This window comes from Dipodomys spectabilis, unplaced genomic scaffold (assembly GCF_019054845.1).
Source record: "Dipodomys spectabilis isolate Male_0828 unplaced genomic scaffold, ASM1905484v1 ptg000477l, whole genome shotgun sequence".
Lineage (NCBI taxonomy): Eukaryota > Metazoa > Chordata > Mammalia > Rodentia > Heteromyidae > Dipodomys > Dipodomys spectabilis.
Genome location: NW_024871154.1, coordinates 2,060,962 through 2,080,806, shown reverse-complemented (window position 1 = coordinate 2,080,806; position 19,845 = coordinate 2,060,962). Strand labels below are relative to the sequence as shown.

The 19,845-nt window shown below is 50.0% G+C and overlaps 2 protein-coding genes across 11 annotated transcripts in view; one reads left to right on the top strand and one right to left on the bottom strand.

Moving 5' to 3' along the window:
* Positions 1-9,921, top strand: part of Scn8a (sodium voltage-gated channel alpha subunit 8) — a 124,981-nt gene extending 115,060 nt beyond the window's left edge. For all 10 annotated transcript variants that reach the window (XM_042668809.1, XM_042668805.1, XM_042668813.1 and 7 more), the window contains 2 exons: positions 1,069-1,339; positions 5,162-9,921. In XM_042668809.1, coding sequence (XP_042524743.1) covers positions 1,069-1,339; positions 5,162-6,309 — 1,419 coding nt within the window. In that variant the 3' untranslated portion in view covers positions 6,310-9,921. The remainder of the gene's footprint in view (positions 1-1,068; positions 1,340-5,161) is intronic.
* A 2,905-nt stretch (positions 9,922-12,826) lies between these two features.
* Tmdd1 (transmembrane and death domain 1) lies at positions 12,827-13,810 on the bottom strand. Its single transcript, XM_042668799.1, has one exon. It carries the CDS (start codon positions 13,808-13,810, stop codon positions 12,827-12,829), a length of 984 nt encoding a protein of 327 aa, XP_042524733.1.
* Between the last annotated feature and the right edge of the window lie 6,035 nt (positions 13,811-19,845).

The following is a 19,845-nucleotide window of genomic DNA, read 5'->3' as shown; positions in this document are numbered from 1 at the left end:
ACTCACACCTATAATCCTAGCTACTCTGGAGACTGAGATCTGAAGATCACAGTTCAAAGATAGCCTGGGTAGGAAAGCCCCTGAAACTCCTATCTCCAGCTAATCACCAGAAGTGGCACTGTGGCTCACAGTGATAGAGTACTAGTCTTGAACAGAAGAGCTCAGGGGCAGCTCCTAGGCCCAGAGTTCAAGCCCCATGGCAGACAAAAATAAATAATAATAAAAAATAACCATGGCTCAAGTGGTAGGGCTCCTTCCTAGCAAGAAAGGCTCCTTCCTAGCTCCTGGGGCTGGGAATGTGGCTTAGCACTAGAGTGTTTGCCTAGTATGCATGAAGCCCCTGGATTTGATTCCTTGGTAATGCATAAACAGAAAAAGCCAGAAATGACACTGTGGCTCAAGTGGTAAAATACTAGCCTTGAGCAAGAGAAGCAGAGGGACAATGCCCAGGCCCTGAGTTCAAACCCAGGACTGGTAAAAAAAAAAAAAAAAAAAGGAAGGAAGAAATAGAGAGAGAGAGAGAGGGGCCTCTGAGTTGAAACCCAAGGAAGGAAGGAAGGAAGGAGGGAAGGAAGGAAGGAAGGAAAAAAAGGCACTGAGTTGAAACCCCAACACCACCAAAAATGTTTAAAAAGGAAAGGACGGGAAGAAGAAGAAGGAATAACCCTCAACTTTCTGGCTTGAGAGACTGGATGAATAATTGAGAGAGAGCAACAAGTTAGATGAGGACCGCAGAACAGATTCAGTTCTGTTTTGGAAGTGTAAGTTTGGGACCCTTACACATGGTCAAGGAGAGATGGTGATTAAGAAGGGGAAGTGAGCGGGTGTCAGGTAAGCAGTGGGACAGACATTCTCAGCCACAGGCGTCACAGGAGGGATTGCTCGCAGCTGAGACTAAGAAAGGAATGCCAGGGAGGCAGGAAAACTTCCAGATGTTTATGCTGCCGGGGACTTCTGAGAGGAGCAGGAAGCTGAGAAAGCTGTGGGGGAGCACTGCCGCAGCTCCCACAAGTCTACTTGCAAAGGCTTTCCTGAATCCTGTCATGTCTTTCCTCCTCCCCTCTCCAGAACAAAATCCAAGGAATCGTCTTTGATTTTGTCACTCAACAAGCCTTTGACATTGTTATCATGATGCTCATCTGCCTTAACATGGTGACAATGATGGTGGAGACAGACACTCAGAGCAAGCAGATGGAGAACATTCTCTATTGGATTAATCTGGTCTTCGTCATCTTCTTCACCTGTGAGTGTGTGCTCAAAATGTTTGCCTTGAGGCACTACTACTTCACCATTGGCTGGAACATCTTCGACTTTGTGGTGGTCATCCTCTCCATTGTGGGTGAGTGGGGGGGGCGGGGGCAGGGCACTGCATGAGGATGGGATGGTGAGGGGGAGCATGGGATTGCACTGCGTGAGTGTGGGCACGTTGTCCTCAGAGCTGGAGCCTGTGGCCTCCGCATCTTCCCATGGGCCGGCCAGGTGCACCTCATACCCAGAGAGATTGTCCAGAGTGTCTCCAGTGGTCCTGGGTTGTAAATGCTGTGACTGAGGACGCAAAGATAAGATTAGGTTCTTGCTTTCAAGGAGTTTCAACTAACAGGGGAAAATAAAAAGGATATTGTTGTTTTAAAATGTGGCTATACTAGAAATATGAAATGAGGTGGTTTGGGTGGACAGTAATGAAATTTTAGTGACAGTGGTTGTGGATGGGCCGCTGTGGCTTAATAGTGACATTTTACTGTGCATCAGGTGAGGCCAGTTTGCTGTGCTATAAATTCACAGCCCAAGACAGGTGAGGTTATCATCTTCACAGTGGAGATGTCCAAGGTCACTCATCTGGGAAGTGACAGAAGCAGAATTCAAGTAGTCCCAAAGTTCATGATTTTCCTCACGTAAAAGCATAGCTAGGGTGCTGTCCTGGCCAGCAGGCAGAGAAGCTGTCAACCCACTGACTTCCCAACATGTCCTTGCCTTCCTAAAGAGCATCCAGAATGGTATGAAACTGCCCCAGGTCCAAGTGCACTGACTTGCACTAGTAGAAGCCAGCTCCAGTGCTCTAGAAGCTATGCATATGGTGACTGTGCCTCCCAGTATCTATGAGGAGCATGGTTTGAAGCTAACCCAGGCAGGAAAGTCTGAGACTCTCATCTCCACTCAGCTACCACAGAGCCAGAAATAGAGCAGTAGCTCAAGTGTTAGACTGTTAACCTTGCGAGGAAAAGTTTAGGGACAGGGCTGGGAAGGTAACTCAGTGGTAGAGTGCATGCCTTGCAAGCATGAGGCCCTGGGTTCGATTACTCAGCACCACATAAACAGAAAAAGCCGGAAGTGGCGCTGTGGCTCCAGTGGTAGAGCGCTAGCCTTGAGCTGAAGAGCTGAGGGACAGCGCCCAGACCCAGAGTTCAGGCCCCATGACTGGCAAAAAAAAAAAAAAAAAAAGCTTAGGGACAGTGCCCAGACCTTGAGTTCAGGCCCCAAGACTAGCACACATACAAAAATAAAAAGTAAAAGTAAAAAGAGTACTGAGCTACTTGGGAAGAGGATATCAAGGATAATGGCTGGAGGCCAGTCAGAGACTCCATCTCACTCAATGGCTGACCATCATCTCTAGCAACTGGAGAATGCTCAGATAGACGATCACTTCCCAGGCAAGCCTAGGCATAAAGCAGGAGCCTGCTTCAAAAATAACCAACACAAAGCCAGGCACCAGTGGCTCACGCCTGTAAGCCTAGTTACTCAGGAGGCTGAGATCTGAGGATCACAGTTCAAAGCCAGCCCAGACAGGAAAGTCTGTGAGACTCTTATCTCCAATAAACTACTCAGGAAACCAGAAGTGGCACAGTTGCTCAGGTGGTAGAGCACTAATCTTGAGCTGAAGTGTTGAGGGACAAGCGTTCAGGCCCAGAGTTCAAGCCCCAAAAATAAACAAACAAATAATAAATAAAGAAATAAAATAACCAACACAAAAAGGGAGCTGGAGGTTTGCCAGGCATCAGTGGCTCATACCTATAATCCTAGCTACTCAGGAGGCTGAGAGCTGAAGATCAAAGCTTGAAGCCAGCCCAGACAAGAGAGTCTGTGAGACTCTTGTCTCTAGTAAACTGCTTCAAAAAAGTAGAAGTGGTGCTATGGCTCAAGTGGTAGAGCACTAGCCTTTAGCAAAAGAAACTCAGAGACAGCACACAGACCCCAGGACCAGCACAAAAATTGGAGGAGGACTGGAGGTGTAGCTCAAATGATAAGACCACCTGCCTTGCAAATGCAAGGCCCTGAGTTCATTTTTATAGTACCACAGAAAAGAAGTAGAAAAAGAAAGAAAAGAGGAAAGCTGAGAAATCATCTTAGGTCCTGGCTAAGGTAAAAATTGTCTGAAAAAGCACAAACAACTCCTAAAGAGGAAGTTACCTAGCCCATCCTCTGAACTTTACTAGTAAGTAACCTCTGGCCCTTTCCTGGCCTTAAGTCTTCAAATGAAGGACTCTATAGCCTTCTGCAAGTAACTAGCCCAATATATATGAATCCTACTAGTTGAAAGACAGCTTGCATAGCTCACTTAAATGCTTCATGTCATCTTATTGGAAGGGACCTCCATGGTAAGAGGAATCAGGGAATGAAGAAAACACCCTTGCTTTCCTTCCATTTTCATTACCCAACATTCTCTCTGCTCTGCCACCCATCATGGGGCTCTCCTTGTTGCTCTTTAGTTGTAAAGACAAGCAGTCTGGTTGAGGCAGCCTATGGATGGCTGCAAATTAAAAAGGCTCTGTGACTTCTACACTTTCACTCTCAATTCCTGCATTCTGCTACTACATTGGTATTTTTACCTGCTGAAACTAGTTTCAGATTTATGCATTTCAGTCTGAAATCCAGGAGCTCTAAGTTGAAAGTTGTTGCTGAGAAATCCCTTGAATTGTCTAGGCTTGTTTGGTAGCATGGGGAGATGGGAGAATGTGACAACAAAGATGTTCTTTCAGAGCTAAGAAAATCCTTCGAAAATCAGTAGCATCAGCAGAACAAGCCATGAAAGCCAAAAGGTAGTGAGGGCCAGGAGTGGAACTGGGACCTCCTTTCTTTGTGGAAATGGAAATTTGATGGCATCGTGGAGAGAATTAGACAAGAACTTAGAAAACTGTACATGCACACTTAATAAACTAGTTGTTTTTTAGTGGGAAAGCAAATAAATGACTTCTTCATTAAAGGGAATACCATTCCATTGTTAGAGTGAATAATGTAAAGTTACTTTAACACAAAGACCTAGTTTAATTTTTTTAAGTGCTCTAAATAGGTAGATTGCAAAAGATTATAATTTTTGGCCAGCTTTGCTCGGTGCTGGTGGCTCATACCTATAATCCTAGCTACTCAGAAGGCTAAGATCTGAGGATAGTGGTTCAAAGCTAACTAAGGCAGGAAAGTCCGTGAGATTCTTATTTCCAGTTAACCACCATAAAGCAGTAGACTGTTAGCCTTGAACAGTAACAAAAAAGGAAGGAAGGGAGGGAGGGAGGGAAGGAGACATCGAGGGAGGGAGGCAGGCTACGAAGCTACTTAAGAGGCTGAAATCTGAGGATTAAGTTCAAAACCAGCCCTGACCAAAAAGTTTATTAGACTCTTTATTTCCAATTAATCAGCAAAATGCCAGAAGTGGAGATGTAGCTCAAGTGGTAAAGCACCAGCTTTGAATGAAAACCTGAGAAAAAAAAACTAATTGAGAGCATGAGGTCCTGAGTTCAAGCTCCCTTACCAGTGCCCAAAAAAAATTATAATTTTCTAAACATAGGAGGATGTATCATAGTAGGATGTAACATAGTAGTAGTATCATTTATAATTTCATACAAAATAAAACTAGAAAGACTAGGACGCCCACTAGAACCATTTACAGTTATGGATGTTTCTAGGGATTAAAACAAAAACAAAAAAAAGGAAGTGAATTTAGTAAAATGCCACCTTCTATTAAATGTGATCTGTGCTACTTCCTCTACTTTTCTGTATGTTTGAAACACTTTTTTTGAAATGTTTGAAACATTCTTTTATAACAGTTCAAATTGAGTGGAAGGTACTCAATCTACAAAGCCCTTTCAGCTTATGACTTCTACAGTGCCAGGTGAAAGAAGAGAAAAGGCATCTCTGACCTTAGTAATAACCTCTTCTGTTCCTCTCTTAGGAATGTTCCTGGCTGATATCATTGAGAAATACTTTGTTTCCCCAACCCTTTTCCGAGTCATCCGATTGGCCCGTATTGGGCGCATCTTGCGTCTGATCAAAGGCGCCAAAGGGATTCGTACCCTGCTCTTTGCCTTAATGATGTCCTTGCCTGCCCTGTTCAACATCGGCCTTCTGCTCTTCCTGGTCATGTTCATCTTCTCTATCTTTGGGATGTCCAATTTTGCATATGTGAAGCACGAGGCTGGCATTGACGACATGTTCAACTTCGAGACATTTGGCAACAGCATGATCTGCCTGTTTCAGATCACAACCTCGGCTGGTTGGGATGGCCTGCTGCTGCCCATCCTAAACCGACCCCCTGACTGCAACCTGGACAAGGAACACCCAGGGAGTGGCTTCAAGGGGGACTGCGGGAACCCCTCCGTGGGCATCTTCTTCTTCGTCAGCTACATCATCATCTCCTTCCTGATTGTGGTGAACATGTACATTGCCATCATCTTGGAGAACTTTAGTGTAGCCACAGAAGAAAGTGCAGACCCTCTGAGTGAGGACGACTTTGAGACCTTCTACGAGATCTGGGAGAAGTTTGACCCTGACGCCACACAGTTCATCGAGTACTGTAAGCTGGCAGACTTCGCAGATGCCTTGGAGCATCCTCTCCGAGTGCCCAAGCCCAACACCATTGAGCTCATCGCCATGGATCTGCCGATGGTGAGCGGCGATCGCATCCACTGTTTGGACATCCTTTTTGCCTTTACCAAGCGGGTCCTGGGAGACAGCGGGGAACTGGACATCCTGCGGCAGCAGATGGAGGAGCGGTTTGTGGCATCAAATCCTTCCAAAGTGTCTTACGAGCCAATCACGACCACACTGCGACGCAAGCAGGAAGAGGTGTCTGCAGTAGTCCTGCAGCGCGCCTACCGGGGACATTTGGCAAGGCGGGGCTTTATCTGCAAAAAGATGACTTCCAATAAGCTGGAGAATGGAGGCACACACAGGGAGAAAAAGGAGAGCACCCCGTCCACAGCCTCCCTCCCATCCTATGACAGTGTGACTAAACCTGACAAGGAGAAGCAGCAGCGGGCAGAGGAAGGAAGAAGGGAAAGAGCCAAAAGACAAAAAGAGGTCAGAGAATCCAAGTGTTAGAGGAGAGCAAAAATGAAATGGTATATACCTGTTTAACACTTGCAAGTGAAAGATTGTTTACAAACTTCCTGAATACTATCAATGCAGAACAGCTGTGGAGACACTGTACCCTGAAGATCTGTACCAAACGTAGTCTGCTTCCCATGACCCTGTGACAAGGTTGCATCTTGAGCAGTGACCTGCCGAGGGCAAAGGACCCTGCTCCCTGGACTCACAGATTTTCTATTGCTTGGGCAGGTGGTTACTGCATGTTCCACATTCAGTCAATGCAACTTAGGACAAAAACTAACAGGATATAAAAACAGGAGAGGCTGCCGGGACCAGCACATTTCCGTTGCAGCCAAATGGATTTTATTTTTTCATTTTGTTGATTCTCAGAAGCAGAAAGCATCACTTTAAAAGTTTGTTTGTTCACGCAAACTATATTTGCACTCCGACATTAGTTAAGCTAAGCAGCAAAAAGGGAAAACACACACACTCACATTTAGCCCATGTCATTCAGTTGTCAGTTTCTTTGACATAAACCACATCTTCTCCACATGGGCTTCACGTGGTTTGGAGATGGGTGGGGGAAAACAATCAGGTTTTTTTTTCAGGCTGAGGAGGACTTGCTCAGGCCAATTCCAAACATTGTGCTCGTTCAATGCGTAGAACCGATTTGCATGATGGCATGCTGTGATCAGAAGTCATGCATGAGATCCATACACCACAGGACACTGCTAATCCTGTCCCCTGCATTGGGTCAGCCTCTGGACAGGACCCAGCCCTGCACCGTTCACTGTATTTGGAGAAAATGGTAAGAGTTCCATACCGGCTGCAATTCTTTGAGTTCTTAGAAGTCTTTCATACACCTTCTGGGTAGGGAAACATAACCAATCAATTGACCACCACCAACAAGAAGGAAAAAAAACAACCCAATCCAACAAGCAGATGGATCCGTTGTGTGTCTATGTTTAACAGACATCTCTAACATACAGCCATTGTTGCACATTTTGCAAGATGAACTATTTAATGCTGTTCTGTGTCTAGTACATGGGGAAACTCTGATCCCGAATGGCTTGTACTATTAATGTCACTATAAAACCAAATCCTAGGGCTAAAAAAAAAAATTTCATTTGTATCTTGCAATATTTATGATGATGGTTCAGCCTTCATATTGGAGAACTGACTTGGGGTTGAGATAAGAGTGCTATTCAGAGTAGCATGTTATATCTCTAAGGGGTAATTGGGGGAACTTAAGCAACCTTTCATTGGGGGTTCTGGGGTGCTCACTTCATTTAATGTCACGTCCTTCTGCATCGTGGCTTTCTCTGGGCTTGGGTCTAGATGGAGAGGGGTTCAGATATGCTGACCTGGCCTCTCTCTTCTGCAGAGGGGTTGTCACAAGTCCTTACCTATATGGTTCCTCCTGCCTCCATCACATTTCTCCACTGAGTAGGGCTTTCCCTTCCCAGCCTCACAGCCAGGGTGAGGACAGCAGCACTGGGCTATGGCTCCGGTTTCTTCCGTGTACTGTTAGCATAGCAGTAACTGGTAGGAACTGAGATAGAGACAGCACCTCTGAGCCAAGCCCACTTGCTTTCCTGACTGCACTGGTTCTGGTGAGGAAGCAACAGCATCAGCGCTTGACACTCCAGCCTCCCCCAGCGCCTTTCCTTTCAGCCTGCTCTGTGCTTAGTGACCTGCCTGCCCACTGTCCATGCAGAGTGGCTTCTGGGGGAGCATCCCATCTTCCATCCCACCTCCTGCTTTTCAAACAAACAATAGTTCTTAGTCCAGGGGTATCTCATCTAATGACCAGGTTTCAAAGCCAAGATGCTGTGGCCGAATGTGTCAAGTCTACTCAGAGAGAGGAAAGATTTAGCACGTGAACCAAATCAAAACAAATTCTTCCTGAACCATATAATAGAGGTGAAAGAGAACCAACCCATAATCAGACACACCAATCTGCCTTGCAGTAGAAGCACTTTGGATGTAATCTCACAATCCACTTGACTAGTTTTGCATAGAACAAACCACAGCAAGTCAGCTGGCTGAGCTTTGATCTTGTTGGGCCGTTAGAAGCCATCCAGCCTTCGTAAGCCTGCTTCCACAGCCCGCAGTAGGGTTCTTTTATCACACCTGAGGCCAGGTGGGATAGGCGTTTCTCTCGGCACCCTGCTAACTGCTAGGATGAATGTATAGTGCCGTGTACAGGTGACATTGTAAACAGCACAAAACAGATGCTGACGTGTGGTTATTCTTTTTAAGAGAATTATAAATACTGTAATATATAATTTTATTTTATTGGCATGCCTTTTTGTAAATACAAATGATGAACCTATTAAATAGGAAATGGCTTCTGGCTTATGCCATTGTCATGTTTATTTTTATTTTTATACTTTTCTTTCTTCTTAGAACTTAGATGCTGTCAGCCAATGTACATCCCCAAACCAGACAGACAGACAAAAAAATTTTTTTATTAATAATGGTCTTTTCCAAAACAATATATATATATATATATTTGTTCCAATGTGCAATAAATTCTAACCACTTCTATGCAAGATTTGGCTAAACTTAATAATTGTTCTTAGGTCTTGAGATGGGCGACAGAGCTCTCCGATCCCATAGGTACAGCAAGAGCCATGCTAGTGATGTCATTCAGCTACTAGAGCCTAGGAACAAGAGTCCTCTGAGACCTGATCCTCCTCCCCCAGCTCCTGACCCCGGCCCAGAAGCCGACTCCTCAGTAACACACAGACCTTGGTATCTGACACCCATCAGCCAGCTACATAGAAAGAAGCCGCCTTCGCTCTCTGAAGTATCACCCTGTCACTCACTCACTCCATCACTCTCACTCACCCATCCTGCTCCACACTTTGGTAGTAAAATGACACCATCACCAGCAGTTTACACCCGCAGTTAACAGGCATTGAACTGAAAGAATCAGCCATGGCATTTTGCTCGTCTTCAGAGTGGGCAAGTGGCAATGCTTTGCCAAATATTAACGAAGCCAATCAAAAAGCAGCAGCAGCCACAGTATCACTGCACATATATATATATAGATATATAAATATAATACAAATATTTATTTTTTGTAGCCGGGTCCTTGGTGCAGTATTTATACTCCACAATCCACCTTTAAAAAAAAAAAAAAAAAAGCAAAAAGATGTGATTTTTGTTCATTTAAAATGCAGAGCCAAAGCCTCCCGAGCAGCAGCTGACATGGTTGCTGGTTTGTGTGAAAAACACTTTTCCCCTCTTCTTTCCATAAACCTCCTTGTTGCTTAGGATGAGGAGAGTCCATGATCTAGAGCAGAGGGTAAGGGCAGGAGAAACTTCCTAAGTCAACATGCCCTGCTCTCCCTGCCTCTATAAATGAGCCGCTTTGGGCATCAGACATTGACTGGGCCAAGGCCGACTCCAGTCAAAGCCCCTGCAAGTGGCGGTGCCCAGATGGCTTCTTTTATTTTTTGCCACAACCAATGTAAACTGTAAAAGACCAATAGTGTATTAGTGAATGCATGGAGGCCAATGGTGCCCAAAACGAGACGTGATTTAAAATAAAACATCATAATAAAATTTTAAAAAACAAAAAAGCAAATCACTACTATAAGCCAAAAGAAAGCAAAATAAAAATGACCCTTTTTACTGTACAAGGGAAGCCTGTCTTGGTGTGTGTTTGTTGCTTGACTATCCCAATTCTTGAGTCTTGGGAGGGGTCTGGGAAACTGGGACCTTAGCACATATGGGTAAAGGGGGGGGGGGGGACATGAGGACAGAAACTAGAGACTCAAAATTTTGGCTAAGTAGAGACTGGAAAGAAAAGCCAGGTCCTGACCCCCGACCCCTGACCCCCACTCACTCACTGCATGTGGCATTCCCCCTGGGCCAGTGCTTAGAGGCCCACAAAATCCCCTTTCTCACCTAATCCACCTGGCAGAGCCTCCAGAGACAACCTCAGCCAGCCCAGCTGGACGAGCCTTACTTCTGCCTTTTTCATCAGTGTATTAAAAAAAAAAATCCACAACTTCTCCCTCCCCCATGCCCCAACATGAGCAAGCCTCCTCCACTAACTAGCACGAGCTGTCTACCGCCCCTAAGACAGATGAGGCCAGCAGATGAGGGCTGTCCCTTTCACATTTGGGCAGGGACCAGTGTGCCTCCCTCTTTGGGGACATCCCTCTCTAGGCCATGTCTCCTGGTCCAGAAACACTCTCAGGAGGTCTTGAAGTGCCCACTCTAGTCCGCTCCAGTAGCTCCACTGGAGACAGATGGCTGGTCAGTAAGTCCCCATGCTCAGCATCTCGGCCCTTCGCCTCCAGGCCTGCTGTGGAGGTGAGAGCGCTCTGTGAATTGAGTCCTGGGCATCTTCCCTAAGGATGCCTCTTTATTTTCTCAGATGTTGCCCAAAGTCTTGCAAAAAGCTTCGTTCATTTTCAGGTACTCCCCTGCTCCCCTAAAGAATTCACTGCAACTATTCAGTCCGGGGGCCATCAGGAGAGAAGTCTGGGTTGGGGGCGGAGGGGCACGGGCAAAGTTTGCGCCAGAGCCTGCATTACGGCTCAGCTCTGTGCTTTCTTGGACTCCTTTTTCATGACTGACAAGATTTTCTTCATTTAACTGCTCCTGAGGCACCCCCTGCCCCTGCCCCCCACTGCTGTTTGCTTGTACATAGAGGCTAAGTGGGGTGGGGTGGGCAGATGTGCACATGTGGTGTGTGTGTGTGTGAAGAATGTATATAGGTAAAGGGGAGCGTGGTCCAGTGGTTATAGAAAAGGGACAGAACTGTTCTATCCCTAGCTCAATCACTGGCTCGCTGTGTGGCCTTGGGCAAGTCACTTAACCTCTCTGTGCCTCAGTTTCCCTATCTGTAAAATGGGGATAATAATACTGACCTACCTCACAGGGGTGTTGTGAGGCTTTAACTAAATGTTTTGTAAAGCGTTTTGAGATACAGAGGCAAAGGCGCTAGGGAAGGACAAAGTATTTGAACTTCAGATGAAATGGTACCATAAATGCTGCTATTCTGAGAGCCATTTTAAACTGCACTGCTCCAACCACCCCCGCTTCTCATCACCAGGACAGCAGGTCGAGAAAATGTCTTTTCTTTCTTTCACTTGCTTCTGGGGTTTGTGACTATTCTAGACACTTAATTTCTTTTTTTTTTCCCCCTGCTGTATCTTCTTCCCTCACCCCCTCGACTTGTTCCCTGTTCTGTTTATGCGGAAATGGCAGAAATGCTTGAGAAATGAGAATGTGTAAGTGGATTGGAAGTTTATAGTCTGAAATTCCAATTTTACTTTGTACTGTACATCTTTTTACTTTAGAATTTGCAATAAAGGGTTACGTCAATCTTGTTTTCAACTCTCCTCTTGGATTGGCCTGTCATTCTGTCCTGGCTTCTTTTACCACCAAACTCTGGGCCTAGGGAAGGGTTGAGTACTGGCGGACTCACCTAGGCTGGGCTTCTAGATGTGGTTGTCAACACACACCCCAATCCCCTAACTATTCAGGTGGGCCAGAAAGGTGGGACATCGGGAGGCCTTGTCCGAATGGGTGCTGCAGCAAGGCCCGGAGCGGCGTATCTTGTTATGGTTGCCAGCATGTGTCTTGGCAGCCCCCCTACCCCACACACCCTACCTCATGCACACAATGTTCCTTTGGCATCCTACTTTAGATGGCTCAGGATTCAAAACCGACCTATGCCATTTAAGGAGTTTTGATTGGTTCCCTATGTGTGAGAAAATGTGTGTGTGTGTGTGTGTGTGTGTGTGTGTGTGTGTGTGTGTGTGTGTGTGTTTGAAAGAGAGAGAGAGAGACTGGAGCCTGGAGCTTGAACTCAGGGCAGGGCTCTCTCCCTTGCTTTTTTTACTCAAGCCTAATGAAGCTTTTTAGTGGTTGCACTGGTAGTAAAGACTCTTAGGGATTGTTGGGTTGTTCTGCCCAGGCTGGCTTCAAAAGGTGATCCTCAGATCTCAGCCTCCTGGGTAGCTAGGAAAACAGGCATGAGCCCGGTGCTCGTGGTGTGAATCAGACAACTCCAGGGCTGCTCCACCACCGGCCGCACAGGCTCTCAGCGGGCGAATGCGAGCTAGAAAGACACAGCCACCCCGCGGCCCGCCCCGCGACCCACCCCGCGGCCCGCCCCGCGACCCACCCCGCGGCCCGCCCCGCGACCCACCCCGCGGCCCGCCCCGCGACCCACCCGCGGCCCACCTTGCGGCCCGCCCCGCGACCCGCCCCGCGGCCCGCCCCGCGACCCACCCGCGGCCCACCTTGCGGCCCGCCCCGCGGCCCGCCCCGCGACCCACCCGCGCGGCCCACCTTGCGGCCCGCCCCGCGGCCCGCCCCGCGGCCCACCTTGCGGCCCACCTTGCGGCCCGCCCCGCGACCCACCTTGCGGCCCGCCCCGCGGCCCGCCCGCGGCCCACCTTGCGGCCCGCCCCGCGGCCCACCCCGCGCCTCTCTGGCCCCAGATCTCCCGACGCTTCCGATCGACAAAGCCACAGGCCCAGCCAGCCGGGGTTTTTAGCTTTTATAGTCGGTCCTCCGCTGGCGTCTCGCCGCCCCGGGCAGCCAGGCCCCCCCACAGCCGCCCGCCGCCCAGGAGCGGCTCTGCCTCCCCGCAGCCCCGCGCTCGGGCGGACCTGGGCCTCAGGCGGCGAGTGGCGGGCGGGCCGGGGCCGCCGGGCCACGCCGGGTCGCCATCGCCGCCGCCGCCGCCGCCGGTGACCCACAGCGTGAGCAGGGTGAGCAGCGCCCCGGTTCCCAGCGCCCCCACGAAGCCGGTGAGGAGGCCGAGCGCCAGCGGCCCGGCCCAGCCCGCGGGGCTCCGGGCGTAGGGAGGTTGCGGCAGGCGCTCCACGATGAGCCGCAGCTCGTCCCAGTTGGGTGCGGCGTCGGCGTCGGCGGAGCGGCGGAGGCGCGGGGCCGGGGCGGGAGCCGGGGCCCGGGCGGCGGCGTTGGGGGGCGGCACATAGTGCTCCCCAAACTTGCGCAGCAGCAGCGTCGCCTGCTGGTGGAGGTTCTTGCCCAGTTCCCGGGCCACGTCGGGGCGGCCGCTGCGCCGCAGAGCCCGGGCCACGCGGTCCCAAGACAGGGACGGGGCCTCGGCCGCCAGCCAGGCCGCCAGCGCCTCCCGGCAGCCGTCCGAGGCCTCCCCGGGCGCCGGCGACCGTCGGTCGGGCTGCTCCGCTCCGGGCGTGGTCGCCTCCCGCCGCCTTCGCCGCCGCGGCCGCCCCCGACGCAGCCCCCGCAGCAGGCGCCGCCACGGCCCCGACGCCGCGGGAGTCAGTGGCTTGGGCCGCACCAACCGGTCCTCCGAGAGCCGGGCCAGCTCCTCGTCCACGTCGGGCTCGGGGGCCTCCAGGAGAGACCGGAAATGGCCGCACTCCTCCGGGGTCAGCAGCTCGGCCAGGCGGACCGCAGCGTGAGGCCCCATGGCATCCAGGGCCCCGGCTGGACCCAGTGTCCAGCCGCAGAGCATCAGGACCACGGTCCTCACTCCCATCGCCGCCATCGCCGCGCTGGGCCGGGTGGGGGAGGGGTCCAGCACCTGCCGATTGTGGGAGGGTGGAGGCTCAGAACATTCCAGAACCCAATTGCGGAGAAAGGGGGAGACGGATTGTATGCTTGCTTGTGCCCACCGTGGGGCTTGAACTCATGGCCTGGGCGCTGTCCCTGAGCTCTTGTGTTCAAGGCTAGTGCTCTACTTCTTTGAGCCGCAGCCACACTTCCAGTTTTCTAGTGATTAATTGGAGATGAGGGTGTCCCCGGGACTTTGCTACCCAGACTGGCTTTGAACTGTGATCTTCAGATCTCAGACTCCTGAGTATCTAGGATTACAGGCGTGAGCCACCAGTACCCTGCATCCCTGAGCTTCTTTGTGCTTAAGGCTGGTGCTGTACCACTTGAGCCACAGCTCAACTTCTGACTTTTTGCTGGTTAATTGGAAATAAAAAGAGTTTCAAGGACTTTTCTGCTCCGGCTGGCTTCAAACTACAATCTTCAGATCTCACCCTGAGTAGCTAGGATTACAGGGATGAACAACACCCGTCAGGGAGAGCGATTTTAGCTTGGACATTGGGGCTTCCAGCACCCAAGGACTGAGAGGAGACTCTCCAACACACGGATTGGTTGCAGGTCATAAAATTCAAGGACTGTAATGATACATTTTGGGGGGGGGGGGTTCCCAACCCCTGGTAGTTGGGTAGGACTTGGCCCTCTAGACAGCTAGGATTCTGGGTCCCTGTCTCATTAATCTCCATATCTTGTAATTCATTTACCACTCCTCACTCCCACCCGCCAGAAACCTGAGACCCCTACTCAATGTCATCCTCAAGACCATCAGATTTCCTCAGCTAAGGATGACCTGAACCATTTCCACGCTCAGCCTGCCCTAGTGCAAGACCCCATCTCTTAATATAAACTCCTCTTCCAGGTACCCTCATACTCTATACACTGGGGGCCTATTTACCTGAACTTGGTTCATGTGCTCACAGAGCCTTGACTGACTCTCCCTCCCAATGTCTTGGCCTATTCTTGGTCACTTGTCCCCATCAGTACCCCCTCACCTCTGGGGCACTCCGCAGACAGATCTACCTTTTTACTGCCTCTCCCTTTAGATTGTGAGGTCGCCTCATTATCCCTAGAGACTGGTGCACAGTTAGTGTTCAGTAAAGGTGTGTTGGGGCGATGTGTGAATGCCTGCAAGGGAATCTCTTATCCAGATCCTTTCCCTTCCTCTTTCCTGCCTCAGGCACTTCATGGTGAAGCCTCAGCTCAGAATTTTGGTCCCAGCCCACTCCTCTAACCTCATTTCTCTCCGCTCCTGCCCCCATTTTGCGCTCTCATAGCCAATCACTGCCAGGGATACAACCCCACTTACAGGAGGCAATATGCTTCTTCCAGCCTCCACACTGCAGGGCTGTGAGCCTCCTGTCTAGGAAAGTCCTGGCATATACCACCATGTGTCCAGGCCTTTGTTGCGCATGCTCATCAAAGCACTTTTCTGGAAATCAGTAAGTGATTTTGTGATGTCTTTTATGTATCAGATAATTGTGTCAGGTATGAGAACAGGAAGCCTGGTGTGCTCACCTAGCACCCTTAACCAGTTGTATTTTTAAATGATGTTTTTGAGATTTTTCATCCTGGACTGTAGGATCTCAGCAACTACAGTGAACTACTCCTGTGCCCTCAGAGCCATTCACAATGTCTGTACACAGTAGCTGTGTGGTAAACTGGAGGAGCAGGTATCTGGACCTCCTAGAGCTGAGGGGTTCGATTATTGAACCTCAGAGTTCTCTGGTCCAGGTCCACCCACAACTGTCCCTTTGGAGTCAGCTGCTTGCTTCACAGGTGCTAGCTTTGCCTCTAGCCTGCTTGAGGTACAAGCAGAAGAGCCCAGAGCAAAGAGCCTGGCTCATTCACTGCTCCCCTTGGGCTCTGGTGCATTTTCAATCATTTTGCTTAGATTACTCCAACATCTCAAGAAAGAGTATGGCAAAACTTCTTTTAGGCATCTCCACAGAGCTATTTCAGCAAGTGTTTCTAGTTGCTTCCATTCCTTTGTTTATCATGAGCTGTCAAAGGTGAGCTGGGTACTAGTGGCTCACACCTAGCTACTCAGGAGGCTAAGATCTGAGGATTATGGTTCGAAGCTAGCCCAGGCAGGGAAGTCCCTGAGAGGTTTTTTTGTTTTGGTTTGGTTTTGCCAGTCCAGGGGCTTGAACTCTAGGGCCCTGGAACTGTCCCTGAACTTCTTTTGCTCAAGGCTATAACTCTACCCCTTGAGCCATAGCACCACTTCCAGCTTTTTCTGTTTATGTGGTACTAAGAAATTGAACCCAGGGCTTCATGTATGTGAGGCAAGCATTCTACCACTAAGCCACATTCCCAGCCCCCTGAGAATTTTATTGCTAATTAACTTCCCCCCAAAAAAAGTGGTAGAGTACTAGTATTGAGCAAAAAGGCTCAAGGACAGTGGTCAGGCCTTGAGTTCAAGCCTCAAGACTGACACACATGTGCACACACACACACAATATAATCTGGGGACTTATAGATGATGGTGAAGTAGATACATGGTCTCATGAGACAAACACTAGAATTCAGCTGTCTCCACACCCTGCCCTCCACCCAATGGGAGGTGTGACCCTAGCTTTACCCCACCAGGTCAGAGGCAGGCAGGGAACAAGTTAGATGCTAAAATAGGAGACTGAAGAGGAAGTAGGGATTCTCCTTGAACCAAGGATCAGAGTTGTAAAATGAGAGCCCTGTCAAGGAAAATTGGTTGGAAGGAGAGAGTGTGGTTCTCAGAAGGGCTCCCTGGACATAGTGCTGCATGTCTGTGTTCCTGGATACAAGGGAGGTGTGGGTAGTAGAATCAGGGTCCCAAGCTACCCTGGCAAAAATGAAAGACCCAAGCTGGGCACCACTGGCTTACGCCTGTAATCCTAACTACTCAGAAGGCTGAAACCTGGAAGATCTTGGTTCAAAGCCAGCCCAGGCAAGACAGTCATTGAAACTCCATTTCCAAAATAACCAGCAAAAAGTCTGGCTGAAGATATGGCTCAAATGGTAAAACAACAGCTGTGAACAAGGAACCTATATGAGGATGTAAGGCCCAGAGCTCAAAGCTTGAGCAGGAGAGTGGAGTAAGAAGTAGGAGAAAGAGATGATCTGAAAAATGAAGCTCAAAGTGTTTAGGAGTGTGACTAAAGTGGCAGAGCACTTGCCTAGCAAGTGCAAAGTCCTGAATTTAAACTTCAGCATCACATGGGAAGAGGGAGAGGGACCTCAAGCCTGCTGGTGTCTAGGTAAAAAACACCCTATCCATCTCCAGGCCTGGGAGCTCTAGACCCTAGGACTCTAGGAGGACAGAGCCTTGGGTTTAGATTTCTAGTCCCCTTTCTCTTCGCTCCCGCCCCCCACTCCATGCACAGTGTTCATTTGTTCACTCGGCACACATGGGAGCTTTCTGTGCTGCTCATCCTGTGGGGATTTGGGGCTACATGAGACAGCTTGGCCTATCTCAGAGCTCACAACTGCAAGAGCCTCCAACTGGGAACTCTTCTCATGTGACTGCAGTGCCCAGAGCCCACAGCCATTGGCTGTGCAAGTGAACAACAGAATCCCATGAGAACTTCCTGCTGAGGGAACAGAAACAGCCACACCCACACTGGACATGCTTGGAAGTCCAAGTATTCTCAGAGCACTCCCCGCATCCCAGGGACCCCAAGAAATCCTCTGGAAACCACGCCATCACTTTAATACTGTGTAATACTTTCTTTTAAAATACAGTCTCTTTTTGAGGTAGACAGACCACAACTGCAGAGCATCATCAAACAGGAGATAAATACGTCCATGTACAACACGCAGCAAAATGAGGTAGAAATGGTTGCAGCTGGAGGAGAGGATCCCAACCCCAATGTGAGTGGAGGAAGCAGAGGGCCAGCATGCCCTGCCCACAACCAGTCCCTGGATTCTTTGGTATGCCTCCCACATTGCCAGGACTGGAGCTGCCCTGCCTCCCTGCCCTGTGCCCCTGAGGTAGGTGCCATAGACTGGGGGCTATCTTCTTGTGCAAAGCTCCCAAGCCTGGGGATCTAGGGCCTAGCAGAGGAGGTAGTGGGGGCCCTTGGGCTGGGTCCAGTGAGCTCCTACCCACCCTCAGGGCTGCCTGACTCTTGAAGGGACAGTCCACTCCCCCCCCCCCCACTCTCCATCCACTCACTCAAACACACACCTGAGAGAAGCTCTTCACGCCCTGCTCTCTGAGGGTCTTTGGCAGCAACACTACTTTGGGGTACCAAGCCCTGCGCTTAACTGGCTGGCTCCAAGGAGAGGCAGCTCCCTCTCAGCACCCTAGAGTAACATGGACCCCACTGCTTCCAGGAAAGCCAGGAGGCAGACTGTAGGAGCTGTAGGAGCCCAAAAGCTGCAGAGGAGGCTGGAGAGAGACAGAGGGAGAGAAAAAAAGCGAGAGGGGTGGTATCCCCCTTTGGGACCAAAGATCAGAGTTACAATACGGGTTCATGGGGTCAACAACTGAAGCCCCATCAAGTAAAATTGGTGGAAGAGGAGAAATATGGAGGACAAACTCCAAGCTGGAAATGGGAGCAGGATGCTGAGATGTCAGGAGAAATACCTGTCCATCTCCAGGCCCCAGAGCTCTAGACCCAGACTCCCAGGGAGCAAGGAGGTATACTGCCACAGACCCTCCCCAGAGTCCCAGCAGAGAAGGCAGTTGGGGCTAGTAATGGATTTTGTGTACAACCAGGCTTGTGGCCAGACTGCCTTCCCTCCTGAGGAAATCCTTTTAGTCTGTTATTGGGCACCTAAACCAAGGCAGAGGCTAGGTGACTTCTCTGGGGATTTTTTTGGGGGATGGGGGCCTGGCTCGTCTTCCAAGGGGCAGGGAATGGGCAAGGATAACCCAATTCTAGATAACCCTTTACAGGAAACCTGGAGCTGAAAGCTGGGGGGAGGAGCTGAAAGAGAGCAAGACCTAACCCCCTCAAATCCTACCCTTTCCTACTCTTGCCTATACCGCAGGCCCTGGGAAGGAAGCCCTGAGAAATACATTCTGCTTGCGTCCTAGGAACAGCAGGGTGTGTGGGCAGTGGGCCTTCCTCTGCCCCCTCCTGGGTGTCTCTTTCTGGGAGAATCTGCTCCCCTAGGGTGGGGTGGGGGTGCACATGGGAGAGCAGCCAAAGTCTAACATTCTTTCTGAGGTCAGTTTCTTCCTGAGTTGTCAAAATAAAAACAGCAAATTCTACACATCTTACAAAAATAAGAGGCCTAAAATATTAAACAAGCTACATTTCTGGGACTTCCCCTCGAAAAACAAAACAAAACAAAACAAAAATACCCTTCTTTGGGTTTGTTTTTTTTTTTCCTTTTCTTTTCTTTGCTTGTCCCCCTCTCCAAGACCCAAGGTTTCAGTTGGGTAAGGGATAAGAGGTGGGTGGGAGACTCTACTCCCCCTCCTCAGCCCCGGGCGCCTTCAGATCTGCCAAAGGACACTGCAATGAATGAGAGGGACAGAAGGCAGGGAGGGGCGTTAGAGCTCACGGACGGGGAGTCCCGCCCAGGGACACCAGAGTGAGCTGGAGGCAGACAGAAGCACAGAAGGTGATAGATGGAGAGGTGGGGACAGGAGGGAGGAGCAAAAAGTAGAATGGGGACATTGGTTGGGGAGGGGAATCAATGGCAAAGCAACAGGAGCGAATACTAAGCAAATGCAGGCAAGGCGTGGGGAAGGAGGGTGCAGGAAACAAAAGGATGGGGGGCGGGGGTGGGGGGGAGACAGCAGCAGTTCCTTAGGCCCCCGGTGTCACCCCTTGCCAGGTCTGCCCCATCCACGGGGCAGAAATGGCAAACTTCCTGTCCACAATAAATAGGAAAAACCTGAGTACACGGCGCATATGGCATTGATCTGCCCGGCAGAAGCCTTTTCTTTCCCACGGAAAGCAAACCCATCGGCAGAGCCCTCCCGTCCCCCACCCCACATTCATCACTCGTTGGCCAAGAAAACCTCCCCGGACCCCATCCTCC

What these genes read in the sequence shown, in the direction of transcription:
- Tmdd1 (XM_042668799.1), bottom strand. Translation starts at nt 13,810, where the DNA reads ATGGCGGCGATGGGAGTGAGGACCGTGGTCCTGATGCTCTGCGGCTGG.